A 26,564-nucleotide genomic window follows, 5' to 3' on the forward strand; every position below is an offset into this window, starting at 1 on the left:
AAAAATTCAAAAAAAATAAAAAAAACTTTGAATTTTTCTCGATGATGGATCTCTTGAATAGATTTCTTGAGGGATTAAGGTCCATAGAAAAAATCCAAAAATATTATTTTTGTTTGAAGTAGTCTTAGGTAGGTAATAATTCCCTTTGATTTTTCTTTGCTCGTTTCTTTTTCAAGGGATATAGCTTGAACCAAGTGTTTTTATATTTTTAGATTAGAATAAGAAGAAAGAATTGCTATTAGATGCCTTTTGACATGTTTGATACTAGCATATTTAGGCTTAGGCATGCAAATCACCTTCCCGATAAGTTTTGTACTTTATGATGTGTTGAAACATTAAATACCATATTTTGTGGTGCTTTTTCTCAGTTTCTTAACTTGTATGCTCATTTAGTACTTATTGCTTAATCCTTCTTGGTTATGTGCTACTTGCCTTGACTTGAGAGTTAGAATAAAACCATCCTGAATGAGCCATGTGCATTATGTGTGAGAGGTTTGAAGTTGTATTTTGTGCTATCTTGAGTTATCCTGAACTTGCCCTGTGTGTGTGACGAAGAAAAATAGTAAGTCTTGCCGAGTCTATGAGATGATTTAGGCATTTCTTCGATTAGCCCATTGAGCCTTAATTTCATATCATTGTTAAATTGTTTCTTAGTTAGCCCCTTTAAGCCTATAAATCTTTCCTTTGGCATCTGCATTACAAGCCTAATCTCTTTTTATAACTCCATCCATTTCAATTTAAATCATACACATTTTTTATTAGTTTGTGCCAAAAATAATGACATATTTTTTTATTTGAAAATAATTTAACTTTAACCTTTAAATTTTACCCACTTTACTCTTAATAAGGAACTTTTATAGCCACACAAATGTCATGGCCTCACAAAGCTTTGCCCCCTAAGCTTTTAGGACCACATGATTCAAAAGTTTTTCCTCTTAAACTTTGTGCCAAGTCAAAGTACATCATCTAAATTAAAATGGAGGAGTATTAATTAACTTTCTTGGACCTTTTACCTCTAAAAGCACTTAATGACAGTCATAAGATTAAGCGCTAGAAGGGTAAGGAGAAAATGGGGTTACTTTTGAGTGGAACCATAGAAAGAAAGAATTATGCACTTCTGCAAATGAAAAACTACTAGCGAAAATTGCAAGCATTGGGGGAGTGTTATATATATATATATATATATATATATATATATATATATATATATATATAATACAAAAAAAAAAAGAGAAAAAAAGAGAAAGAAAAAAAACAAAAAACAACACATTCCCCAAGTATATTTTATCATCGCTAGTGAATTGCCAATATTGAAGTGCTTAAGGAGATGGGGCCTGACTTGATGTGATGGTTGTGTTATGATAAGTTTGCACTCGAATTGATTGTTCTATTGTATTAAAGTAATTAGGAGGGTTAAAAGGACTATCAATATGTATCCTACTCATCCCTTAGCCGACATTATAACCCATCAAATCCTATTTGATCCTAGATTTGGCGAGCTTATATTAGTCAAGTTCTACACTACGGACAAAGCCTATGGTACGACCTTGGTAAGAACATAGGTTTCTTTCCGAGAGAGAATGAATTCTTGTTCTTATTTGCGAGTCCTTATTTTATAGTTTTTGAGTTGAATGTGTGGATTATTTATTCTCTTATTTTATGGCGAGGGCACATGATTGCATAACGGATATGTGGATTTATTATACTTCTATTGTTAGGGTAAGATTTCAAGCTGAGAGTGCCCAAGGACAATGAGTCAGTCTTTGAGGTGAGGTGGTTATGTGCGGGTTGTTTGAAGTTGTGAATTTGTTTAACCTGTGGCATGTAAAAGTTGGAAGTGTGTAAAATATGCATGTCCATGCTTAATTGTTGCTATCAATCATAAACATAGGTATAACATTCTTAATGGTAATATGCTCCATCATGATGTGGTATCTTGAGTTCTGTTCTTAAGGTAGTAAAGTTTAGTTGCTCGAGGACGAGCAAAAATATAAGTATGGGGTATTGATGTTTGGCCAAAAGTATGTATTTTTGTATTTGAATCGCCTCACATTTTGCTCTATTCTTGTTGGTTATAATGTGTAATTGCAATAAGTTAAGTTAATTTTGGTATTCATATATGTAGGAATCAATTGGGAGTGAATCAGACTAAATGTGTATGAGTTGGAGCTAAAAAAGAATAAAATAGACAAATGGTGAATTCTAGCGTCCAGGCTAGCGCGTCGCGCTACCTCTGGTACTAGAAATAGAAGTCCAAATTTTCAGCGACCAGGCTAGCGCGACGCGCTGCTCAGGGCACCGACTTCTGGGAATTACCCTACTTGACTTGGAGAAGGTTTTTTTTGGGTCCTACACGCTCCTAACTTGTATAAAAGGAGTTCTAAACCTAATCTTGGGGAAATCATGCCACTTTGAAGGAGAATTCATGTGAGGAAATACATACAATTCTTGGAGGAGGCTTCCAACTGTTTTTTTTCTCTTATCTTCCTTTAATCTCATAGTTTATTAGTTCTAGGGTTGTGTGTGTTGACAACCAAATTTGACTCTCCCTTTTAAAATTAATTTATTTATACATAATAATTTGCAAAAAATGTGTTGAAATATTTTCTAATCAATAATACCTATTTTATAAATATTAGTGATTAATAGTGTTGAAATTAATAATTTGGTATTATATAATTATAAAATATATTACCCTAATTATTTTAAAATGATTAAAATAACTTCTATATTCTGATACACAAGCTTTATAATTGGTTTAACAAATTAATCCTTGATTTTTAATTGGCTAGCCTACTATTTCAATAATCCGAAATTAACTTCATAATGTGAGTAAATAAAGTATTTTAATAATTATTTTAATAATTGTAATCTATAGAGTATTTGATGATTATATTTTATCACATTTAATTAGGATTAATTAAGTTAAATTAAATTATTTTAAGGGGTTTAAAGTTTAAAAGGCTGCAATTGAAAAAAACCCAATTAAACATGATTTGGCGTGTTATTAAATCAATTCCAGTCCAACATTAGCCCAACCCACACCTGTGATCCGGTCCAGATCCATCCGCCTCCTTCCACTTTGGTAATATTCCCCCCCCCCCCCCCACATATGAACAATCAAAACTCGCCACATAAGCTCTTCAATCTCACACATAAGAAACACGCATGTATCTGGACCGTTGATCTAATTGATCGACGGTCTACATTTAATCTCCGTTTTTCTTTTATTTTTTAACACCTAACAGATTTCATCCTAAACCATCGGATTGCAATAATCCAATAGTCACCATTTTTCCCATATTAAACTTTTTATCAATATTAATTCACCAAAAAATCAGAACCATTGATCAAATGATCCAACGGCTCACATTCCATCTATCGTTTTTAACCCATAGACAACCCCCTAAATCCTAAATCATTTCCTCCTACCCGGTTCCATCTCTTTCCCTTTCCTCTCTCATGTCTCTCACACGCCATGAACCATCAGTCATTAGACCTTGCACAAATTCGTGCAAGGTCAAAAAATTCGACCTCAAATCATCCAATTTGCGCCCTAAGCTGTGAATCCCTTCGGTATATTTCCATTATCATAACCCAAATTCAAAATCCCAAATCCAAAAACCCTAGACCTAAAGTGAAACTTCAAATTATCTGCATCCTTGTTGTGATCTTTTAAATCCATGGCATGCATAGGCGTCTCTTCATCATCATCATCATCATTATTCTTTGTCCAGAGGTCAAACGTATTGACCTCTGGACATTGGGGTTTTGTTCGATGTTTTTTCATCTTCAACGGCCACCCCTCATGCCCAGGTAAATCGTTTTGTGTTTTTACCTCTGTTCTTCACTGATCTTACTCCCTCCCTATCGTCATCTACCCCATCGTCATCTTCCACTAAAATTTCAAATCGGCTGGAACCCTAGGCATTGAATGCCACTATAAATTAGAGCTTCAATTGCTCTCACCAAAAGAGAGAACCAACTTAACATACAATTTAATACTATTCAACATCTAAGAAAATTAAAAGCTTACTCACCGATCTCTTTTCTTTTCTATCTAGTTTCGAGTTTCTTTGCTTATTCAAGCTCGAGTTTTTGGATTCTCAACGGCAAAACAAAAGGCTTTGTTTGGTTTGCTGCTCCATAAAAGGTCATTGTATACTGACCCTTGATGACGTCCAAATCCACTACTAAAAAGTAAATGGACATAGCCACATGCAATATAATTTATCCAACTATGAGTTGGGGTCGAATTTCACAGAGAACAATATATAGGCGATTAGGCGTGTAAGAAAATTATCACTTATTATGCTCAGCGAAACACTTAGAAAGGTTTTGAGAAAATATTTAAAAACTAATTGCAAAAACTGTAAACTAACCTAGAAAGCAAGTAAAATGATCAATGTCCACAAGCATGGATGCATTGGGAATTACACTCAAGTAACGATCCAATGTATTTCACGATTTAACAAATATGAGCGAGTTTGTGTTAATTAGCCTCGGGTAATAATTCTATATTAGCTTCTTCCGAAGACTAACAAGACTTCCTAATTGAATTATCCCTAAAACAATCAAGAGATTAAGCACACCCGAATATGGCTACAAGTAGTTCAATCCTATTCCTAGGTAGAATCTATAAAGTGAGGGTCAACACCTCAAGTTCTTATTAATTAATCTTTCCCAACCCCAAATTATCTTTTTCCAAAATCAATTAGAAGTAAATGGGCGAGTCCTACGGTTAGCTAATCCCTTTGGAAACATTAAAGAACAAGAACAATTAAAGAAACAATAACTCACTTCATAATAAATAAAAATTGTTCAATACATAAGCACAACAAGATATTTAATCCACACTTTAAATATGAATATTCCCATAAATAAGATTCAAGTGTTGGAAAAAATACTACACACTTAGATATTCAATACAAAGCAAGAAAATGAAGAAATGTCCGTAAATGGGTAAGCAATTCTCAACCAAAAGCTTCAAATCTTCAAGACCCAAGTGTGTGTGCAAGAACACTAGCTCTCAAAACTTGTGTTCTCTCTCAAGAGATGTTAAAGATGTGCAGAGACTGGCCAAAGATATCTTTCCAATAAGCTAGGTTGTGTATTAAAGGGTTTGGGATAGTGAAAGTGAAATGCCACGTCTGTCCAGAGCTGGAGGCCATTGGCCATACCTACGGAAGGATTAATGCAGATGCGGCTCCGCATATACAAAATTATGCACGCAGATCCGAATTTGAGTAGATGTTTGAATCTCTGCAGTAGCGGTCAATGAAGCGCAAAAGCGCATACGCAGGAGCGGACTAATTCCGCAGATGCGGATGGCCCAGCGCAGACGCGATCCCAATGAAGTTTGGCTATTCCGCAGATGCGGTGTTCTACTCACAGATGCGAGTCCGCTGAAGCGGTAATTCTTACGCAGGTGCGAGATCATTGGGAGCTATTTTACAATTGTTCAACCATTTTTGCTCAATTCCACTCCATTTGGTCTCAACTCTCTTCAAGACTCATTGTACATGAAAATATAGCAATGCACACCATAAATCACCTCATTTTATAATTAAAGGACACAAAAACTAAAGAAAAGAGACTAAAATAAATGGTAAAATCACCACTTATCAACCCCTCCCCCCCCAACGTAAAGCTTTTGCTTGTCCTCAAGCAAATCAAAACCAAAAATTCAATGAGGTTCTACCCTTTAAAGCACAATTAGCATCACTATCATTTTCAAATCACATTTTCCAATTAAGAATAATACTTATGGCTTTGGTTTGTACTAATAATTAGGCTCAAGCATATGACTCAACCAAATGACTCCCTCATTTAAAACTCAATCTCATGAATGCAATGGAGTTTCAAATTTATCAAGTGACAACAACCAAGCTTCAAGAAGTGACTCAAAAGTACTAGTCTACTACATATGCTCAATTTACTCAATTCAGAATATATCAATGTCACCAATCCATCATAATCCATGTGCCCTCACAAGAAAGAAAATCCCAAATTACCATATTTACAATAACAACACAAGGGACAAATGTATAAAGACACTCACTCTCAACAATGAATTTCATGTGTTATAAAATATCACGCCATAAGCTTGCCCTTATTTTAATTCACCACCTATTTAAGAACATTCGGTTGGAGATCCCATAAGGATTTTTCAAGCTTGTAATGTAGGATCAGGGAAGGGTAGGATAAGCATTTGGGATATAAGTGACTACACCCTCTTTGAACACTACTCACATTTGTCTTTCATTTTATACTTTGCTTCTTTTTAAACCACATATTCCTTATTGACATCTAGTTACCAACATAGAACCACCTTAAAGTACCTCTCTAATTTTCTCAAGACTCCATTATTTTTTAAAATATATATATAACTATATTTTCTTTTGCTTTTCTATTGGAGCTTGAGTATCTTCATCTAACACAACTTTGAGGTATTTGCTTTTACACACAATGTATATCTTCACTATTTCCCAATTAATACCAATACCCCAAATTAGGCTTTTAGCCTCATTCTCAATATTCAAGGAGGGACGGGTTCAAAAGAGGGAATTATTTCACAAAAGGGATAAAGGTTTGTAATGAGGTAGCCAAACAAAAGGTTAAAGGCTCAAATGGGGTAAACTAGTGATAATATTTATATAATGGTAGGCTTGAAAGGCTAAAGAGGCTTTTTCAAAGAACACAAAGAATTCCTAAGGTCATCCCTCCAACCAAACATAATTAACATTAACATTGAAAGACCAACCGGACAAGTTTTAAATGATAAAAGTAAACACAAGAATTATTTTTAACAAAAACTAACACACATGGCACATGAACTAATCAAGACGGATCAATTTCACTTCTTAATAAGAGCAATTGGAGCAATATCATGCCAACTAGTGGGCAAAGAGTCACCAAATGAGCCAAAACGTTATCACAAAAATTATTCTTCCTCATGCAACTTACTTTTTCAATTTACAACCAAAATTCGGAGGGGATTCACACTTCACATACAAGAGACTAATTTTATTAGTACCAAACAATCCAAAAGTCTTCACATAACAAAAAAGACAAATTCCCTTAAGAAAGTTGTCACGCCATCCATCATAGGGAAAAGTCATCCGGTTCAACAGAAAAATATTCCTTGGAAAAAAACCGTAGCATAAAGAAAGCCCAATAAAATTTATTGAAAAGTATATTACTACTAAAAAGATAAAAATAATATAAACTAAAGACTACTAAAGAAAATAAAATAAACACTAAATGAATGAAAATAAAATAACTAAAAACTACTAAAGAAAATAAAATAACAAAAGCAACTAATACTAAAGGAATAAAAATAACATAAACTAAAAACTACTAAAGAAAATTAATAAGTAAATAAAAATAATATAGAATAACAAAAGCGACTAATCCTAAAGGAACAAAAATAACATAAACTAAAAACTATTAAATAAAATAACAAAAGCGACTAATCCACAATTATATCACCAATCACAAACTATGCCCGGCAAAGGCACACGATAAACAATAGTAGAACAAACCCGGCAAGGGCATACAATATCCATACAAAAGCATAAGCCCGACAAGGGCACAAGTTAAGCATCAATGTACAAATAAAATATATTCCCTAAAGCCACTCCCAACTTAAAACACTGCAGTGTCCTCACTGCACAATATCAAGATAAAATAAGAGTAGTTTGAGGGTCTCCCTGAGGTCTGCATCAGACTAGCAGACTGCGGGAAAAAGCTAATCACTGCCGTGTAGAGCTCTCGGCCTCATCATCATCGGTAGAATCAGTATCAACATCAGCGACACTTGACAGAAAGGAATACTCTTCACTATCATCTTTGTCCTCGACCGGTATCTTCCTATTCGGCTGCCCCCATTTGAAGATGGCCTTAATGCCTCTCCACATCTTTATCATGAACTTTCTCTTCTTCTTATTTTTCTCTTTCTCCTTGTGGAAGTCTTCCTGAAGATCTACATGTGCCTTGGACATGTTGCCATAGGCTACCTCGAGCCTGCTAACAGAAGCTGCCATCTTCTCCTGCGACTCTGCTTGCTTCTTCCGGTTCTCTAGGTAGGTCTTCATTTCTTCCTTGGTAAAATACTCGGGCGTAGGCTGGGAGTGTGAGGGACCACTAGGGAGCTGTGACACTAAGTCACAGATAGAGACAAGCTGTGAGTTCAAAATCCCAAATGGTCCCTCAGGCAGGGCTGCCTGTGAGGAGGAATTTGGTCCGACAACAGTGGTGATGTTTCTCTTCTTACTCTTTACTGCACTACCCTCGCCCGTTACTCTCAATGGATGAAAGGGTTTGTCGGCCGGTAACCAACGATCGTTGCTACGCACCTCAACATCTGCCCACCGGCACAACTCTATAATCAGTGAAGGGAACATCAAGCCTGAATTGTCATATAGAAAATACTCTTTCAGCTCCTGAAGGATATAATGGCAGACATTCACATGAATGCCGTCAAGTATGCATGCGATCATCAAGGACCTGCCATATGAAATATCCAAAATATTTCCACATGGTGATACTCTGTTGCAGATGATGTAGAGCCACATCTTGGCCTCAGATGTGAAGTCGATATACTTCAAACCCTTTCTCTTATTTTCCCACTTTGCTCTCTTGTCAGCTGGATAAAGTATAGAAACTAGCCAATCTCCGTTTGAGCGATGATCTTTTTCTCATACCGGCTCAAGTGGATGGTCAGGAAGCCCTAGAATATCATTGATTTGTTCAGTTCCAAACCTCACTGTTTTTCCTCTTATGTTGAGTTGTGGGTCGTTGAAGTCTGTACGCTTAAGGTTTGCATAATACTCACGAACCTACTCCTCATTGTCCTTACACGGAGTAGGCATGAAACAAGACCAGCCGGTGGTCTGTAGACGGCCATAAAAACTTGGAAGTAACTCGGCCAATTTATCCCCGGAGATTCCTTTTTCAAGTAGGGCCTTCTTTGTAAGAAGGTTGTCATAATATCGGTGATGACAATCAACAGACATGAATCGTTCAGTGTCGAATTGTTCCTCCTGAGCTTCTTCCTCAAATTCATGATGAAGCGCTGCATTTTCATTTGTGTTTTGTTCCATTTTTGAATCTTAAAGTACCTAAAAATCAAAATCAATTTAGTAACAAAATTTTAAATATGATTTTAAGGTACTTAGCAACAAAATTTCTTTCGGACAATTTGTCGAACACATGACAAGCGCTGTGTGATTTTTGATTCTTTAAAGCAATTGGGTACTCAAACTTCCCCAATTCTTTTCAACAATAACAACATACACAACTACACTCAACCAATTTATCTCACCCCTAAAACTTACAATAATCGTGGAAGGAAAACAAGGGCTGTGGAAAAATGGCCATGGAAGCCCATAAATGAAGAAGAAGAATAAAATAAAAGTAGAAGAGAGAACTGAAGATAGTACCTGTGTGTCTTGTGGGAGAGCAATAGAGTGATACCAGCAAATTGTGAGAGATGAGAGGTAGTTTTGAGTTTGGGGGAAAAAGAATTGTGAATTTTAGCTGATGAAAGACAATGGGTCTTTAAAATTTACCCGACGGACCGCATTTGCGAAAATTAAACCGCTTCTGCGAATTTACCGCATCTGCGGTATAAAACACACTTCTGCTTGAGTGCTCCTGCGAATAATAGATCGCTTCTACGATAGCTGCGCATCTGCGATGTCCTTGGCGCTTCTGCGGAACCACATATGCATTAAAGTTCTGCATATGCGGGTTCACCAGATTTCTCAGTGCCAGACCCGGGCAACCACTGTTTTTATTCACTCCAACACTTCAAACTCCTTAATTCAACTCCAAAGAATCTGAAACTTGGCAGATTAGTCAAAAATAATATTCCAAGCTATTCTAAAAAAAAATTTCAAAAATTACTAAAATTTTGAAAACGATGGGTTGTCTCCCACCTAGCACCGCATTTACCGCTGTGGCACGAAACGAATCAACTTTACCACTTTTCTCCCCACTTGAACGATATGAATTGGGCACCTAACTTGGAATCAAGCTTGTGACCACGAGCATCAGGGTGGGGGTGGGGGGGGTGGTAAGCAGATGATCAGGCCAAATATCAATTTCTTCATTTTGCATTTATTGGCTTTCTTTTGAGGAATGTCATTTTGCGTTCTTGAATTTTCAAATTGCATGATGTATGGCTTTTGTCTTCCTTCTTTGCATTCCCACATGGATTCACATGGCTCAATTCCCATATCACCATACAAGTCTAAAGTTGAAAAGTGCTTGAAATGAGATATCAAATTCTCAACTTGCAACTTTTTTCGGATTTTGACATCCTCTTTTTCCCCCGAACTAGAGGCAACTTCAACCATATTTTTAATTACATCGGTTGACTCTAATTTCATATTTTTCTTGGCATCACTAACAAGCATGGAGTCGATTGGCGGATGTTCAATTCTTGATTCCTCAAAATAAAGCTCACTTTCTTCCTCGAAGTTGGACTTTTCTTGAGTTTCTTCCACACTCTCAAGTTGGTGGGCATAGTGAGCCTCAACCAATATTTTCATTTGATCTTCCAAAGTGCAGATATTCTCATTATTTTGAGTCAAAACTTGTTTCAAGTCCTCGAGTGCCAAGTTGTGTTTCTCCTCATTTTCAAGAATGGCCTCCAACATGAACATCATCCTCTCATTTTGAGCATTTGAAAGTTCTTCTTGGTTTTGATCAAGTGACAAAGAAGGGTTTTCAGCCTCAACCTCTAAGGAAGGTTATTGGCTATCATTCACTTCCGAGGTTTTTTGGACCACTAAAGCTTCAAGCATTTCTCCCATTTGTGAGTTCAACCTTTCATGCGCCAAATAATTTTGGAGACTATTTTCCAAAAGCTCCTCCAGGGCATTTTTCTCTTTGTTTCCTCTTTCAAGTAGGCATTCTATCATGAGCTTGAACTCTCCATTTTGACTATGCTCAATTTATTCTACTTCCATATTCCTATACTTGTTATCACAAAAAGTAGAATCATCATAGCGGAGGTTGGGGGAAGGGAAGGACAAATAATCACAATTATCCCAATGGCCATTTTGACCACCACACTTATCACATATACTCCACTCATGGGTTTGAGATTGTGCACACAATCCGCCCCCAGGAGAATTTAAATAATTTTTCCACGAGTGTGGTCCTCCACAATAAGGACAAGGATCATCAAAGTATGCACAACTACCATCCGGCCAATTTTCATTATGCGAGGGCATTTTTTAATACTAATAAAATAAATAAGAAACAATCAAGAAAACAACAAGAAAAATAGACAAAGATGAGAAAAATAATTACAAAAATATTCACAAGTTTGGACCAAAGCACGTACGCTTATTTCTCAAACAACCTAAATACACCAAATTGTTCCCCGGCAACAACGCCAATTTTGATGACGTCCAAATCCACTACTAAAAAGTAAATGGACACGGTCGCATGCAATATAATTTACCCAACTATGAGTCGGGGTCGAATCACACAGAGAACAATATGTAAGCGATTAGGCATGTAAGAGAATTATCACTTATTATGCTAAGCCAAACACTTACAAAGGTTTTGAGAAAATATTTAAAAACTAATTGCAAAAACTGTAAACTAACCTAGAAAGCAAGTAAAATGATCAATGTCCACAAGCATGGATGCATTGGGAATTACACTCAAGTAACGATCCAATGTATTTCACGATTTAACAAATATGAGCGAGTTTGTGTTAATTAGCCTCGGGTAATAATTCTATATTAGCTTCTTCCGAAGACTAACAAGACTTCCTAATTGAATTATCCCTAAAACAATCAAGAGATTAAGCACACCCGAATATGGCTACAAGTAGTTCAATCCTATTCCTAGGTAGAATCTATAAAGTGAGGGTCAACACCTCAAGTTCTTGTTAATTAATCTTTCCCAACCCCAAATTATCTTTTTCCAAAATCAATTAGAAGTAAATGGGCGAGTCCTACGGTTAGCTAATCCCTTTGGAAACATTAAAGAACAAGAATAATTAAAGAAACAATAACTCACTTCATAATAAATAAAAATCGTTCAATACATAAGCACAAAAAGATATTTAATCCACACTTTAAATATGAATATTCTCATAAACAAGATTCAAGTATTGGAAAAAATACTACACACTTAGATATTCAATACAAAGAAAGGAAATGAAGAAATGAACATAAATGGGTAAGAAATGCTCAACCAAAAGCTTCAAATCTTCATGACCCAAGTGTGTGTGCAAGAAACCTAGCTTCCAAAACTTGTGTTCTCTCTTAAGAGATGCTAAAAATGTGCAGAGACTGGCCAAAGATATCCCAAAGATATGCCAAAGATATCTTTCCAATAAACTAGGTTGTGTATTAAAAGGTTTGGGATAGTGAAAGTGAAATGCCAAGTCTGTCCAGAGCTGAAGGCCATTGCCCGCACCTGCGGAAGGATCAACCCAGATGCGGATCCGCATATGCGGAATTTTGCACGCAGATGCAATATTGAGTAGATGTTTGAATCTCCACAGAAGCGCATACGCAGGAGCCGACTTATTCCGCAGAAGCGCTTCCGCAGATGCGGATGGCCCAGCGCAGATACGATCCCAGTGAAGCTTGGATATTCTGTAGATGCAGTGTTCTACTTGCAGATGCGAGTCCGCTGAAACGGTAATTCTCACGCAGGTGCGAGATCACTGGGAGCGGTTTTACAATTGTTCAACTATTTTTGCTCAATTCTACTCCATTTGGTCTCAATTCTCTTCAAGACTCATTATACCTGAAAATCTAGCAATGCATACCATAAATCACCTCATTTTATAATTAAAGGACACAAAAACTAAAGAAAAAAGACTAAAATAAATGGTAAAATCACCACGCATCAACCCTCCCTCTCTCTATCATTATCTATGCTATTTTGTGTTTGTTTAAAATATTCTATCTGATAATTACCTTCGTTTATGATACACATTAATAGCTTTATGATTAATCATTATGCTTTGCTTTCACATTTTATTATTACTACTTGAGTTAATCATCCCCTGATAATTCGTAATCAATCCAGTGTTGTCTATTCTGTACTGATAGACTTCAAATAGATACTTCATATAATGAATGCTCTAAATCCTACTAGACCTCTATAACTAGCCTAAAGTCTTTGACGATTCTATGTGTATTTTCATAGTTATAGTTAACTTAATTGAACTATGTCTCAGACCCTCCTGATATCTTGTTAAGAGCTCATGTCTAATACAATATAGTGACTCTCACCATAGTATTCATGTCACACTTCTAACTTGTCTGCTTTGGCCAAATAATCTATGGCTGTAACTATGTCTGTTAAGAGTTCTTATGTCAATACAATCTTGACTCATGGCTATTATATATCTACTCACCTGATACATCTTTTAATCTTATAATCTCTATAGGCATCACTGTATGTATGTTGCCTTTGTTAGCTCCTGTATTTATGCATTTTTGTTCATGAATTTCCTGTTTTGTCTTCTATTTAAGAGAGACTCATGTTTGAGGCATCATGCTTAGACTATGCCACCACGCTTAGCTAGCTTTATTAGAACTATAACCTAAGCTTATTTGATCTCTTGATGAGAACCTATGTCTACCGTATTTGCATTACCCCAATCCTGGGGTTGATAATGTTATCCCACTTATTGACCCATGCCATACACTTTACCTGTCGACCATTACAATGTTGGAAACATGATTAATTGTGCACATTCAAGGATACATTGCAAGTTTGATATTATAGTTTAACTTACCAGTTTTGTTGTTAGGATATCTACTCCTTAAATATGTTATGTAACTCTGTGATTCTTTGAAAACATCACTGTGTGTGAGTTCGAAATGTATTTTATTAGTTCTTATGATTATGTCTTTTCTTGGTCACACTGATGAACTTCCTGTGTATTCCTTCAGAAGGATTCTTGCCTAAGATGCTACACTTTTCATTTAAAGTTGTTTCATAGGAATAAGTTGAACTTTGCCTGCATTAATGACTTTACAACATGAATCGAATAGGAGTCAGGAATGTAGGTTAGTTGTCATTATCTGTGAATTCAAGGAAATTCAATAATCTTTCTGTGTTTGGTTCAAGGGAATGCATTGCTCTATATTTAATGGATTCTCTTAGTTGTAAAGGTTCAATAGTATGTCTGAACATGGTTTGAGAACATGATAGGTTAGAAATCATGCTAATAAGTTTGAGAGATTCTTTTATTGTCTATTGCCACCTCTAGAGAGTTTGATTAAGTCGGTTAATATAAATATTCAATGTATGTAAGATTCAACCATATAGGTATTTTGGATTGCCTAGAAGATGGTTTGAATGGTTGTTAAAGCATTTGCATGTATTTCACTTGAAGCAATTTCATCTTTTCTGTTGTTATGTACTACATTCGAACGGTTTCAAAGGAATAAGTTGAGTTTATTTGCCTTAATAACTAACCACCTAATTTATATAAGAATCTGGAATAGAAATGCATTATTTCCACTTAAGGAAATTCCCAACACATGCTTATACTGTTAAAATGGATACTGCTTTGGGTTTAGTTGATGTCTTCTGCTTGTGGAGGTTTAGTTTTGCACTTGGACGTTTGATTGATGACCTAATAAGTATGTCTGGCCTCCCTGTGTTCATATTCTGATCCCAAGAGTAGTAGTGCAGTCTTAAGGTGTTCTTGCTCCTGCATCTTGATGATATTTTTCATAGCTTTTGTAGTTATTGTATCTATACCTCTGTGTTCACTACTGTTTTTATAATAGTTATTAAGTGAATACCCTATTTATATCTGTACCTTTAAGGAAGAATGAGTGTGAATGACTAAGGGTATTTGGGGTGAGATTTGGTTTATGATTATGGTGCCCTTCCCTGACATAAGCACTGCTCGGGATCCTTGCGACTCTTGTGAACTCTGATGTGCCAGGGATTCCAAGGGGTACCTTGTTCATGAGTAAAGTCTTGTCTTACGCTCTTAATCATTGACCTTCATTAATCCCTTTAGGATTAATACAAATAAGGGGCAGTTATCATCCTCACAGTATCCACTAATATTTCTCTTTATGTCTTTGCATGCATATTCGGATTTGGGTCGACTGAGTTCTTTAGGACTCAAGCCCATGTTTTAGCCTAGAATCTACATTGCTAAAGTCTATTGTTGCCGCGTTTCGAAGCCTGCTGGGCCTGCCCTCCCTTTGGCCCAATTTTAAGTCCAGTCTCTTTCCTCTCTTATTTTTTTAGAATAAAATTGAACTTATCATTTAATCTCTGTACATGTTACGATACTAACACTGTTGTTGTATACTTTGCTTATTCTTTAATCATTTCTATGAATCAAGGCAAAACCAAGCGCATAGGTAAAATAAAGAAGAACTTGAATTTACCTACTATATTCATTAGAGTATTTCAATCATTTACTGGTGATTAACAAAAGGGTCTCATTCTTTATTTATCACTAACTCTTTCAAAGTCTTTAAGTAGATTTTACGACTCTCATCTTTGAAAATGGAACAGAACAGATCATTTCCAAAATGGATCTTTCAACAAATCAGACCAAACATGATTGGTAGTTTGCGGCTAACAAGTTTTTTAAAAGAAAAAAATTCATTTTCGAACTAATCTTGAGGTATTTTCATGACATGTCTATTTTACTAACTCACATAGATAGCCACTTTTTTAAAAACAAAATCTAAAAATACAATCACATTTTACAAACCTTTTGTGGATATGAATGTCTCCAAAGACCCTCTTTTCACAAAATCCAATGAGACATACACTCTCTTTTCAAAGTATATATACAATCTCTTCTTCAAAATAAGTAGACTTTTAAAATAAGATTAAAAATAGACCACGAACCTTAAGCACTAAACTAAGCAGACTATAGACATCCACTTCCGTAAAGGAAGTCTAAGTTCTATGGAGCTACCTCAGGTAGATTCTAGAGGGTTCCTAACACCTTCCATTTAGAAGAATAAGAACCCTTGCCCAAATCTCACCAGTTAGCAGACCAACATGATAATAATCTAATAAATAAATAGGTACCCTAGTGTACCTTTAAATATTAGGTGGGCGACTCTTTTTTATCAACAACAGGAAAACCACTAGTTGAATCTTATTTTGACTTATGCAAAATAGGATGGAACAATATGGCGACTCTGTTGGGGATTTTACACTTAGTTTCTGACATTAGCAGGCTTAGAATTTAGGGATGTTTGTTTTTGTACTGCTTTAAATATTCTTAACTTTGCGAATATGTGCTTACTTGTCTTACTTGTTTAGCATGTACTTATTTGCCTGTTTTAATACTATTACTGTTATCCCAACTATCTGTTACTGCTTTATATATACTATCATGGGTGCACCACAAAAGCTAAAGCAATGGTGGAGAAACATTCACCGGGATCATGGAGATGAGATCAGAACACACTTGGGAGCACCGACCGCTTTGATGAACATCCGGGCCGACAAAGTCCTTACCTGACTGTTGATAGAATTCTAGGATCGAGCCAAAGCGGTTTTCAAGTTCATCAAATGTGAATTGGCACAACCATTGGAGGAAGTCACTAACTTCATGGAGTTGACATTTGACAGGAGAAAGACAATAGTGCATGTTGTCATGCCCGCCCATAGGTTTCTTCATGCATTGGGTCTGACAAAGAACAGGAACCTGAGAAATATTAAAGATGGGTGGGTGAGTTTGGATCAGCTGTTCAACAGGTTCGGACACTTAGAAAGTTATGAGTGGCATATGGACGAGTTTCGATGCGATCAAGTGACCTGGGAGTGTCTCCATCCCTTAACCTTCTCTATGTCATTGTTGGGATTGCTGGTCTTCACGCAAAGGAAAGGACGATTCAATATCAACTTGTTTCCCCTAGTCTTGGCAACATTTCGGGGCAATCTCCAAGTCACCCTGGTCCCCATGATATTAACAGAGATATTTCGAGCACTGTCAGCATGGGATATGACTTTTTCAAAGGCTGCAACCTATTACTCCAGATATGGGCCACATAACACTTCTTTCAAAGGGAGGCGACCGTCGACTATTTTGTGGGTATCAACAACATAATCAGCAGTCACAACGAGAGGATGATGCACTGGGTCTTATCGCACGGGCAAGAAGAGTGGAGATATATGCTGACCCATCTAAGTGGAGAATGGGTGAACTAAAAGCCTTTTTGGTTAAGTGGCGGAGCAATTCTAAGGAACCCCAAAAAATACTTCATCGAGCTAGTGAGACTTGAAGGTATTCAGTCGCATGTGCCTCTGCGGCTTCTAAGGCAGTTTGGTCTGATCCAAGATATACCTCTCTGGTCAAGGAAAACTCTATATAAAGATGACTACAACAGACAAATCTTGATCCCAAGGGCGAGGAGGCTGCAAGATGAATGGAATGACTTGATCATGATGCCAATGAGTCAGAATTTGTGGTGCACTCTTGAATACTTCGTGTGGATCAATGATGAGGATGAGTTGGCTTGACCGAGCAAAGAAGGATTGGCCGGATTAGAAGATTCAGAAGCAACTCTGTAAATATATCATGAGATTTTGTCTCATTATCTTGTTACCACGACCATGCATCGGCAAGTGGTCCCAGGGTCGGTCGACCACATGCTGCCACCTCTAGAGGATGATGATCGAGTGATTGAGTACATACATATTGAATCACAAACAAAGCCGAAAGAGGATCCTGAAGAAGAGCTTGAATACAACAATGATGAAGAGGAAAAAGAATTTGAAGAGGTCCCTGAGGAGGAGCCTGAAGAAGAAAGCTTGGGTGGTGACTCCAGGGATGATTATTAGAAGCTTGTTGATTTTCCTATATCTTGCACCCTTTATCTTGTTCCTTTTTCTTAATTCCCTAAGGGCAAGTCTGTAATTCCATGTAATATTGTGGATACGGGAAGACATTGCTGTAACCATCGCTCCCACTGATTGTAATCCAAAGTCTATCAATGAAAAGTCAAAATTTGCTCAAGATCTAAACGTGTCAAAATTTGATTGTTCATCAAACATTTGCGACATAGGCCTACCTCCGGCAAAGAGAGGTCCCTACTCATCTTAGGAAACACGCTTATCTAAAATTTGCACTAACTGCTCTGTGTGCTTATATTTGTGCAATTTGCTGAAACTAACTTCTACTCTTTTTTTCTTTTTATTTTTCGCATTACTTTATTATTATCCCCCAAAAAGCAGAGGTTGGTTTATGTTGATATGTAAAACTGGTGGAACCACCATACAATGTGAGATCAAAGGAAAGATGTCTGCTACCAACGACCCGACCGAAAATGCTCTAGTAATAGCCGACAACCCAGAGCAATCTGGGAAAATGAATGATACTCGAAATAATGCGCATGTTGACAAAATGGAACAGGAAATGGAGTCACTAAGAGAAGAAATACAACATATTCGGTAGCTGGCGCATTTGGCCATGATGACACTTCTGCAACCACCCCGCTTCCCTTCATTAGGCTCAATCCCAGATCACTTCCCTTCAACCACCCGACAAACAAATAGTACCCCAACCACAGTCACTACAAATCCCACAACCCAGGTTGTACCACCAGTAACCCCCGCAAATCTGTCAAATCATCCTATACATACCCCTTATATCTTGAATCACGTCCAGACACTGCAAAACCCACCAGTCACAACTAACTCAATTCACACCTCTCCTCGTGACGACATCACTTTTGCCAACAATAAGACCTAGCACGTACTTGCAGCATACACCGCTACATATGAGCGGTATGTTCCTCCTGTATATGCCACTTGAGAGCCTGCCTTTATAGCGCCCGTCAGAGTCAGAGTGCCATACGATATTGATCAATATGCTGAAATGGAGAGAGAAGCAAAGTACAAGGAAGAAGAATTATTGTCAGAGCAGTTGCGAGTGTTGAAAAAGAAAATGAAGAATCTCTAGGTTGCTCGAGGGTGCGAGAGCCTAGATTATGAAGACGTGTGTATACATTTTGATATGACATGCTCGTAGGGTATAAGCCTCTGAAGTTCGACATCTTTCATGAAATGGGTGATCCCCACGCACATTTGAGAATCTACTGCGACAAGCTGGTCGGGGTAGGAAGAAATGAGAAGCTGAGAATGAAGTTATTTATAAGGAGTTTGACATGAGAAGTGCTCACTTGGTACACTTGGGAGGACCCCAAAAATCGGAGAGAGGCAAAACATGATGTAGGATTTCATGAACCATTTCCGATTTAATACCGAGATCACTCCAGATAGGTTCGCCTTAGTGAATTTGCAGAAGAAACCATCAGAGTCATTTCAGAAGTATGCCCGCCACTGGAGGTCAGAGGCTGCCAGGACCCATCCCCCACTAGACGATAATGAGCTAACCAAGTACTTCATCAGGACCCAGGAGGGAATTTACTTTGAAAAGATGATGGGTATGATGGGTTAGAAATTTCCCGAGCTGGTTAAGATGGGAGACTTTTTGGAAGAAGGAATCAAATTAGGCAAGATACAATCTATGGCCGCACTGTAAGTTGCCAGCAAGGCAATTCAATCTGGTTCTATAAGCAGTGGGAAAAAGAAGAAGGAAGAAGTATCAATAATTATTCCCTACTATCAGTCCAGTCTACCTCGCAGAAACAACTATTACCCCATGAATACCCATCCTTCACACCAACCCACCTACGCTCTAGTATATATCACACAACAATACTATAACGCCCAACCTTAATACAACCCACCTCGCACCTATATAAATCCAAACCCACCATGACCATATGATCCAGTCCAAACCACCACCCATCTAAATAGACCCGCCTGTGCACCACACGTATACCCAAATTTTGAATAAAGAAATCCCAGGAACTATCCCTAACTGATGACTCCTTAGCCTAGTTGTTTGAAAGGCTTAAGAGAGCCGGTTTGGTATACCCGGTGGAAGGGAGAATTCTTGACCAATCTTCCAAATACTTTGATGCAACCAAGCATTGTGCCTACCATTCAGGTGTTCCTAGGCACGATACTGAGAATTGCTTTAGGCTGAAAAATGAGATTGAACTGCTAATCAAGAGTGGGGCCATCTAATATACTTCGACTCTACCGAATGTGAATCGTAACCCACTGCTGAACCATAGAAATCAAGGAGCTAACATGATTACATTGGACGAAGATTATGATCTGAAGGGGACCATCGTCATAATTAGGAATGCCGAGGCTGTAAGAGTTCCACCCCGAAAGACTCCATTGATTACTATACAGTTGAAACCACCGGTGATGGTCCAAAAATACCAACAACGGTCCACCACCGCCATCAGAAATGAGGAAAGTTGAGAGTACAAGACACTGCCATGGGCGTACCAGCAAAAAGAAAAGGGTAAAATGAAAGACTCTATAGCTGCTCATAGGATGACCAGGTCAGGAAGGTGTTACACTCTAGAGGAGATAAATTGAGGAAATATAAGTAGAGAACATAATTAAAGAAGAAACATAACGGATACTGAGATAGCAAAATTTTGGAGGAAGATGCCAGTCGAAAAATATTTTGTGGAGGAATAGTTAAGAAAGACCCATGCACACATATCGATCATGGATCTACTGATGAGCTCCAACATACATAGGGATGCCTTGGTAAAGGTGTTAAGTGGAGTAAGTGTGCCAATAAATACTACCTACGAGGCATTAGCAACAACCATTGGAAAAATGGACAAAGCAAACATGATTTCCTTTCGGAGGGATGAACTCCTTGTAGAGGGTATGGATTATAACAACGTTCTGCACATCACAGTCAAGTTGGGGATAAAGTTATATCTCGAGTGCTCATCGATGGAGGATCCGGAGTGAACATTTGTCCGTTCTCTACTCTACGAGAATTGGGTATTCATATGAGGGAGGTGAAGGAAAGACATGTGAGAGTAAGGGCTTTCGATGGGTTACAGAAGGATGTCATCAGATAGATCTACTTAGCCTTATAGATTGGACCAGTTGAGTTCTCGATATTATTTCAAGTGATGGACATTTCGTCTTCCTATTTGCCGGGAAGGCCCTGGATACATATAGCATGGGCAGTACCATCCACCCGCTATCTGTGTATGAAGTTTGAGTGGGATTGCCAAACGATTTTAATTCATGGAGAATGGAGCCGATCAGCTTATTTGGTGAATGCAGTCCCTTTTATAGAAGGATTGAACGGGGTCACCTTTCATGCGGTCGAGATTATGCAGGCCACATAGATGGAGAAGAACGAGCAGAATCATGGAATGCAGCCATCGTACAGATCAAAGATGGCAATGAGAGAGATGATGAAGTATGGGTACCGACCGGGGACCGAGTTGGGAGCTCGATCTGATGGGATAATAGAACCGATTGAGCCAAAATGGCAGAAGGGTACCGCTGGCTTAGGATATTAACCTACAACTATTAAGACTTATATGGGTAACCTTGGGAAGAAGGCCTTTGTACCAGAGTGTGTTCCGGGTCCGGCTCAGGGCTCAGCACCAGAGCATGACATTGTTGATGGAATGGGAAGATTGTTTGTGACTATGATCGAGAAATGTTGCGACGAAGCTGATATCAAGACATTGACCATTCAGGATGCCGAACCAGGAGAGGCTTTGTAGAATTGGACCGCCGGTTCGTCTCTAGTTTGCCGGGAGTCTTGATAGTATGGAATTATAGTGATTTTAAAAAAGAAAATGCATGGTCAATTGAGGCCTGAACCGTGCCTGTACTTTTTTGTCAATTGCCTCCTTGAACACTTAGACGTTCCCCTTTTGATGAAATAAAAAGAACTTTTCTTGATATCATTGCAAATTCATTTTTTAGTTCTAATTTATACTTAGTTTTTCTTTTCAGTTATCAAATCGATAAAAACTCACATTCCTTGATTATGACATGTAACGAAACCCTCAATCAAAACAATCGAGACTACGAAGAGTACGATGAGAGCATGGTGCCTGAGATCCTCCCATAAGAGATCAAGTAGTTCAAAAGCCAGAATAACCCCAACCTTGAAGAAACAAAAGTAATCAACTTAGGAAATGAAAAATGAGTTAAAGAAACTCGAATCAGCATCCATCTAGAGGCAGAACAGAAAGAGGATTTGGTAGAGCTCCTCTGACAATACATCGATGTGTTCGTTTAGTCATATGACGATATGCCTGGATTATGCATCAACATTGTCTCACACCAGCTACCCACTAATCCTGCCAGACCGCTAGTCAAGTAAAAACCCAGAAAATTCAAGCCAGATTTGAGTTTGAGGATAAAAGAAGAAGTCACCAAGCAGATAGAGGCAAATGTAGTGAGAGTCACCAATTATCCTACATGGTTGGAAAACTTCGTACCTGTACCAAAGAAGGATTTGAAGATTAGGATATGTATGGAATATTGAGATCTCAATAAGGCTAGTCCAAATGATGATTTTCCTCTACCAAACATCAATATCTTTATCAAAAATTGCGCGAAACATAAGTTGCAGTAGTTCGTGGATTGTTTTGGCGGGTACCACCAGATCCTGATGCATGAAGAAGATGCGGAGAATATGACGTTCACTACGCCATGAGGAGTTTATTGATACAGGGTCATGCCATTTGGTCTCAAGAAAGTCGGTGCTACCTATATGAGGGCCATGGCGACCCTCTTTCATGACATGCTCCACAAGGAAATAGAGGTATATGTGGATGATGTCATAATCAAGTCTCGTAGAAGTGCAGATCATTTGAGAGACTTGAAGAAGTTCTTTAAACATTTGTGGAGGTACAGTTTGAAGTTGAACCCTGCAAAATATGTATTCGGAGTCCCCGCCAGAAAACTATTAGGTTTTATCGTTAGCAGGAAAGGGATAGAGTTGGATCCTTCAAAGATCAAGTCCATTGAAGATTTTCCACCACCTAAGAGTAAGAAAGACGTGATGAGTTTCCTCGGTAGATTAAACTACATCAGCAAGTTCATAGCTCAGTCAACGGTAATCTGCGAGTCTATTTTCAAGTTGTTAAAAAAGGATGCCGCTACAAAATGGACAAGAGAATGTTAGAAAGCTTTTGACAGGATTAAGGAATATTTATCAAATCCACCAGTGTTAGTTCCTCCCGAACCCGCGAAGCCGTTGTTACTATACTTGTCTGTCCTAGATAACACGTCTATATTCGTGTTGGGACAACATGATGAGACTGGAAGGAAAGAGCAAGCTATCTATTACCTGAGCAAGAAGTTTATGCCGTATGAGGCCAAATACACTTTGTTAGAACGGACATGTTAAACTTTGACATGGATCACTCAGAAGTTAGGGCACTACATGACATCATACACTACACATCTGAAATCCTAACTCGACTCGCTTAAGTACATTTTCCAAAAGCCGACGCCTATAGGAAAGTTGGCTAAATGGCAGATTTTTTACAATGAGTTTGATATTGTGTACGTAACACAGAAAGATATCAAAGGAAAAGCATTGGCCGATCATCTCGCAGAGAACCCAGTGGATAAGGATTACAAGCCACTCACTACATACTTCCCAGATGAAGAAGTGTTATTCACAGGGGAGGATATTGCAGAGTCATACCCAGGATGGAGAATGTTTTTCAATGGAGCAACACATTTTAAAGGTGTAGGGATCGAGGCAGTCCTAATTTCTAAAACAGGACAACACTACCCAGCCTCAACCAAGATAAGGTTCCCTTGCACAAATAATATAACAAAATATGAAGCATGCACCCTTCGGCTAACAATGGCAGTCGACATGAACATCAAGGAGCTTCTGATCATAAGAGATTCTGGTTTATTAAAACATCAATTTCAAGGTGAATGGACCACCAAAAAGGTCAAAATCCTTCGGTACCTGCACTGCGTGAATGAGTTGTGCAAGAAATTCATGAAGATCGAGTTCAAACATGTTCCCAAAATTCAGAATGAGTTTGATGACGCTCTTGCAACCTTGTCCTTTATGATCCAGAATTCACACAAGAATTACATCAACCCCATTGAGATAGAGGTTCGGGATCAACATGCGTATTGTTTCCATGTAGATGAAGAGCCATGCGGTAAGATGTGGTACTATGATATCAAAAGGTTCCTTGAAGCAAGAGAATACCCAGAGAATGCCACTAGTGGTCAGAAACGACATTAAGAAGACTAGCAAATCACTTTTTCCTTAACGGGGAAGTCCTGTACAGGAGGACCCCAGACTTGGGTCTGTTAAGATGTGTACATGTCGTCGAAGCAACAAGACTACTGGAAGAAGTGCACGCAGGAACGTGCGGACCTCATATAAATGGTTTCACTTTATCCAAGAAAATTTTAAGAGCCAGATACTTTTGGATGACCATGGAATGTAATAGTATCCACTACGTGCAGAAATGTCACCAGTGACATATTCACAGGGATTCATCCAGGTTCCACCTAATGAGCTGAATGTAATGGGTTCTCCTTGGTTGTTCGCCGCTTTGTGCATGGACGTGATTGGACCTGTAGAACCCGTCGCATCAAACAGACATCATTTCATCCTAGTAGCCATCGACTACATCACCAAATGGGTCAAAGCATCAACATATAAGGCCGTCACGAAGAAAGTGATGGCAGATTTTGTCTGTAATAACATAGTCTGCAAATTCGGGATCCTAGAGTCAATCATCACTGACAATGCATCCAATCTCAATAGCGATATCATGAGGGAGATTTGCAAAAAGTTCGAAATCATCCGCCCGCAGCTCCACAGCCTATAGTCCGCAAATAAATGGAACAGTCTAAGCAGCCAACCAAAACATCAAAAGGATTCTACGAAAGATAGTGGACAATCACAGACAATGGCACGAAAAGGTATCATATGCTTTATTTGATTGCTGGACTACTATGAGAACGTCCGCTGAGGAAACGCCATACATGTTGGTATATGGTACTGAAGCTGTGATACCCACAGAGGTCGAGATACTATCTTTAAGAGTCATTCAAGAAGCCAAGTTAAATGATACAGAATGGATATAAGTCAGGCAGTAACAACTTTCTCATTGATGAAAAGAGAATGGACGTAGTATGTCATAGTCAGCTGTATCAAAATAGGATGGCTAACGCATTCAACAGAAAGGTGAAACCTCGAAAATTCACATTAGGGCAGTTAGTTTTGAAGAAGATATTCCCCTATCAGGAAGAAGCCATGGGAAAAGTCATACCAAACTGGCAAGGTCCTTATGTGGTCCATTGAGTTTTGTCGGGAGGATCATTGATCTTAGCAGAAATGGACGGCAGAGTTTGCACGAAGCCCATCAACTCAGACGCAATCAAGAGATACTACATCTGAAGAAAGTAGAATTAGGGTTTGGTTGTAACAGAATTACGCCCGACCTGACTTCCCACAAGGGTATATGTAGGCAACCCATGTAGGGTCCAGTTTCTACCTATTTCCTTCCCTCTTTTGTAATAAAAAATCCAAATATCTTTTTTGTATGTATTCGGAACTACGCCACGACTTGATTTCCTTTGGCGGAAATACGCAGGCAATCCATGCCAAATTCATTCATCTAATGTAATTGAACTACATTTTAGCCTGATTCCATTTGGATACGTAGACTATCTGAGTCAGACTTGTCCACTTCATTTCAATCCATTATCACTTTGTGTCACGACCCAATTCCATCTCTTTGGCCGTGATGGCACCCAACACCTTTACTAGGCAAGCTAACAGTGAACAATCTAATGTTTTTCCCATTTTAATAAGTTTTTTTTCAAGTAATTTACTTTCCTTAATTTAATAGGTTTAGTAAGAAATAGATTTAAACTAATAGAATGAAAGCAGATGAATGTATTTATGGCCATAGAAATAAAACCAAAATCACAAGTCTACTAGTGTGTACCAAGATCTGGTGTCACAAATGTGTGGGCTACTAGTAGAATATACAAAAGATCTCTACTCTACTGTCTGAAATAGAATAGACCAAAAATAAATCAAAAGAGAGACTACAGCTATTGCTGAACGGCTCGGAAAGGCAGCTCACTGTGGGGTCTCGGACCAGAAGTCAAGCGTGCATGCCAGACTGATAACCAGATGCACCTGCCTCAGATCATGCATATCAAGTGCAGAAGTGTAGCATGAGTACATAAACAACATGTTCCCAGTAAGTATCTAGTCTAACCTCGAAGATGTAGTGACGAGGGGTCGACTTCGACACTTACTATGGGCCAAAAATATAATAGTATGAAGTTCTAGTTAAACATAATGTATAAAATGATAATAGAACCCAGAGCGGGAAAATAAGTAAACAATCCTTTCATTTCAAGTAAGAACCAAGTCATTTCTCTCGTCCAATCCTTTCACCTTTCAAGTCCATGGAACAATATCAAATATAAAGGGGTTCCAATATCTTTACGCACGAATTATGCCGAGGACGTATGACCCGATCCAAATATACATATAAATATACTGTGCACTGCCGAGGGTCGAATGGCCCAAACCATAGATACATCCATTAACATGCCGAGGCGAACGGCCCGCTCCCATGAGAGTAGTAAAAATTTACCCCGCTCGCGGAATATATTTGCGAAGCGGTTGAATATAGATTTTCTCAAGTTATCATAACATTTCTCAA

General features: G+C 38.1%; 2 protein-coding genes across 2 annotated transcripts; both read left to right on the plus strand.

Moving 5' to 3' along the window:
* The first annotated feature begins 21,416 nt into the window (after positions 1–21,416).
* Positions 21,417–24,112, plus strand: LOC138909594 (uncharacterized). Its single transcript, XM_070200800.1, has 3 exons — positions 21,417–21,601; positions 22,567–22,951; positions 23,417–24,112. Exons 1-3 carry the CDS (start codon positions 21,417–21,419, stop codon positions 24,110–24,112), a joined length of 1,266 nt encoding a protein of 421 aa, XP_070056901.1.
* Positions 24,113–24,341: 229 nt separating this feature from the next.
* Positions 24,342–24,707, plus strand: LOC138909595 (uncharacterized). Its single transcript, XM_070200801.1, has one exon. The coding sequence runs from the start codon at positions 24,342–24,344 to the stop codon at positions 24,705–24,707; it is 366 nt and encodes a 121-aa protein (XP_070056902.1).
* The last annotated feature ends 1,857 nt before the right edge of the window (positions 24,708–26,564 follow it).

This window comes from Nicotiana tomentosiformis, chromosome 4 (assembly GCF_000390325.3).
Source record: "Nicotiana tomentosiformis chromosome 4, ASM39032v3, whole genome shotgun sequence".
Lineage (NCBI taxonomy): Eukaryota > Viridiplantae > Streptophyta > Magnoliopsida > Solanales > Solanaceae > Nicotiana > Nicotiana tomentosiformis.

Bases quoted from the DNA above. Each gene is read 5' to 3' on its own strand.
- LOC138909594 (XM_070200800.1), top strand. From the start codon at position 21,417: ATGGGTAACCTTGGGAAGAAGGCCTTTGTACCAGAGTGTGTTCCGGGT. The intron at 21,602-22,566 runs GTAGAATTGGAC...TTATTGATACAG, and splicing joins GCCGAACCAGGAGAGGCTTT to GGTCATGCCATTTGGTCTCA. The intron at 22,952-23,416 runs GTAATCTGCGAG...TACGTAACACAG, and splicing joins AGTTCATAGCTCAGTCAACG to AAAGATATCAAAGGAAAAGC.
- LOC138909595 (XM_070200801.1), top strand. From the start codon at position 24,342: ATGTCACCAGTGACATATTCACAGGGATTCATCCAGGTTCCACCTAAT.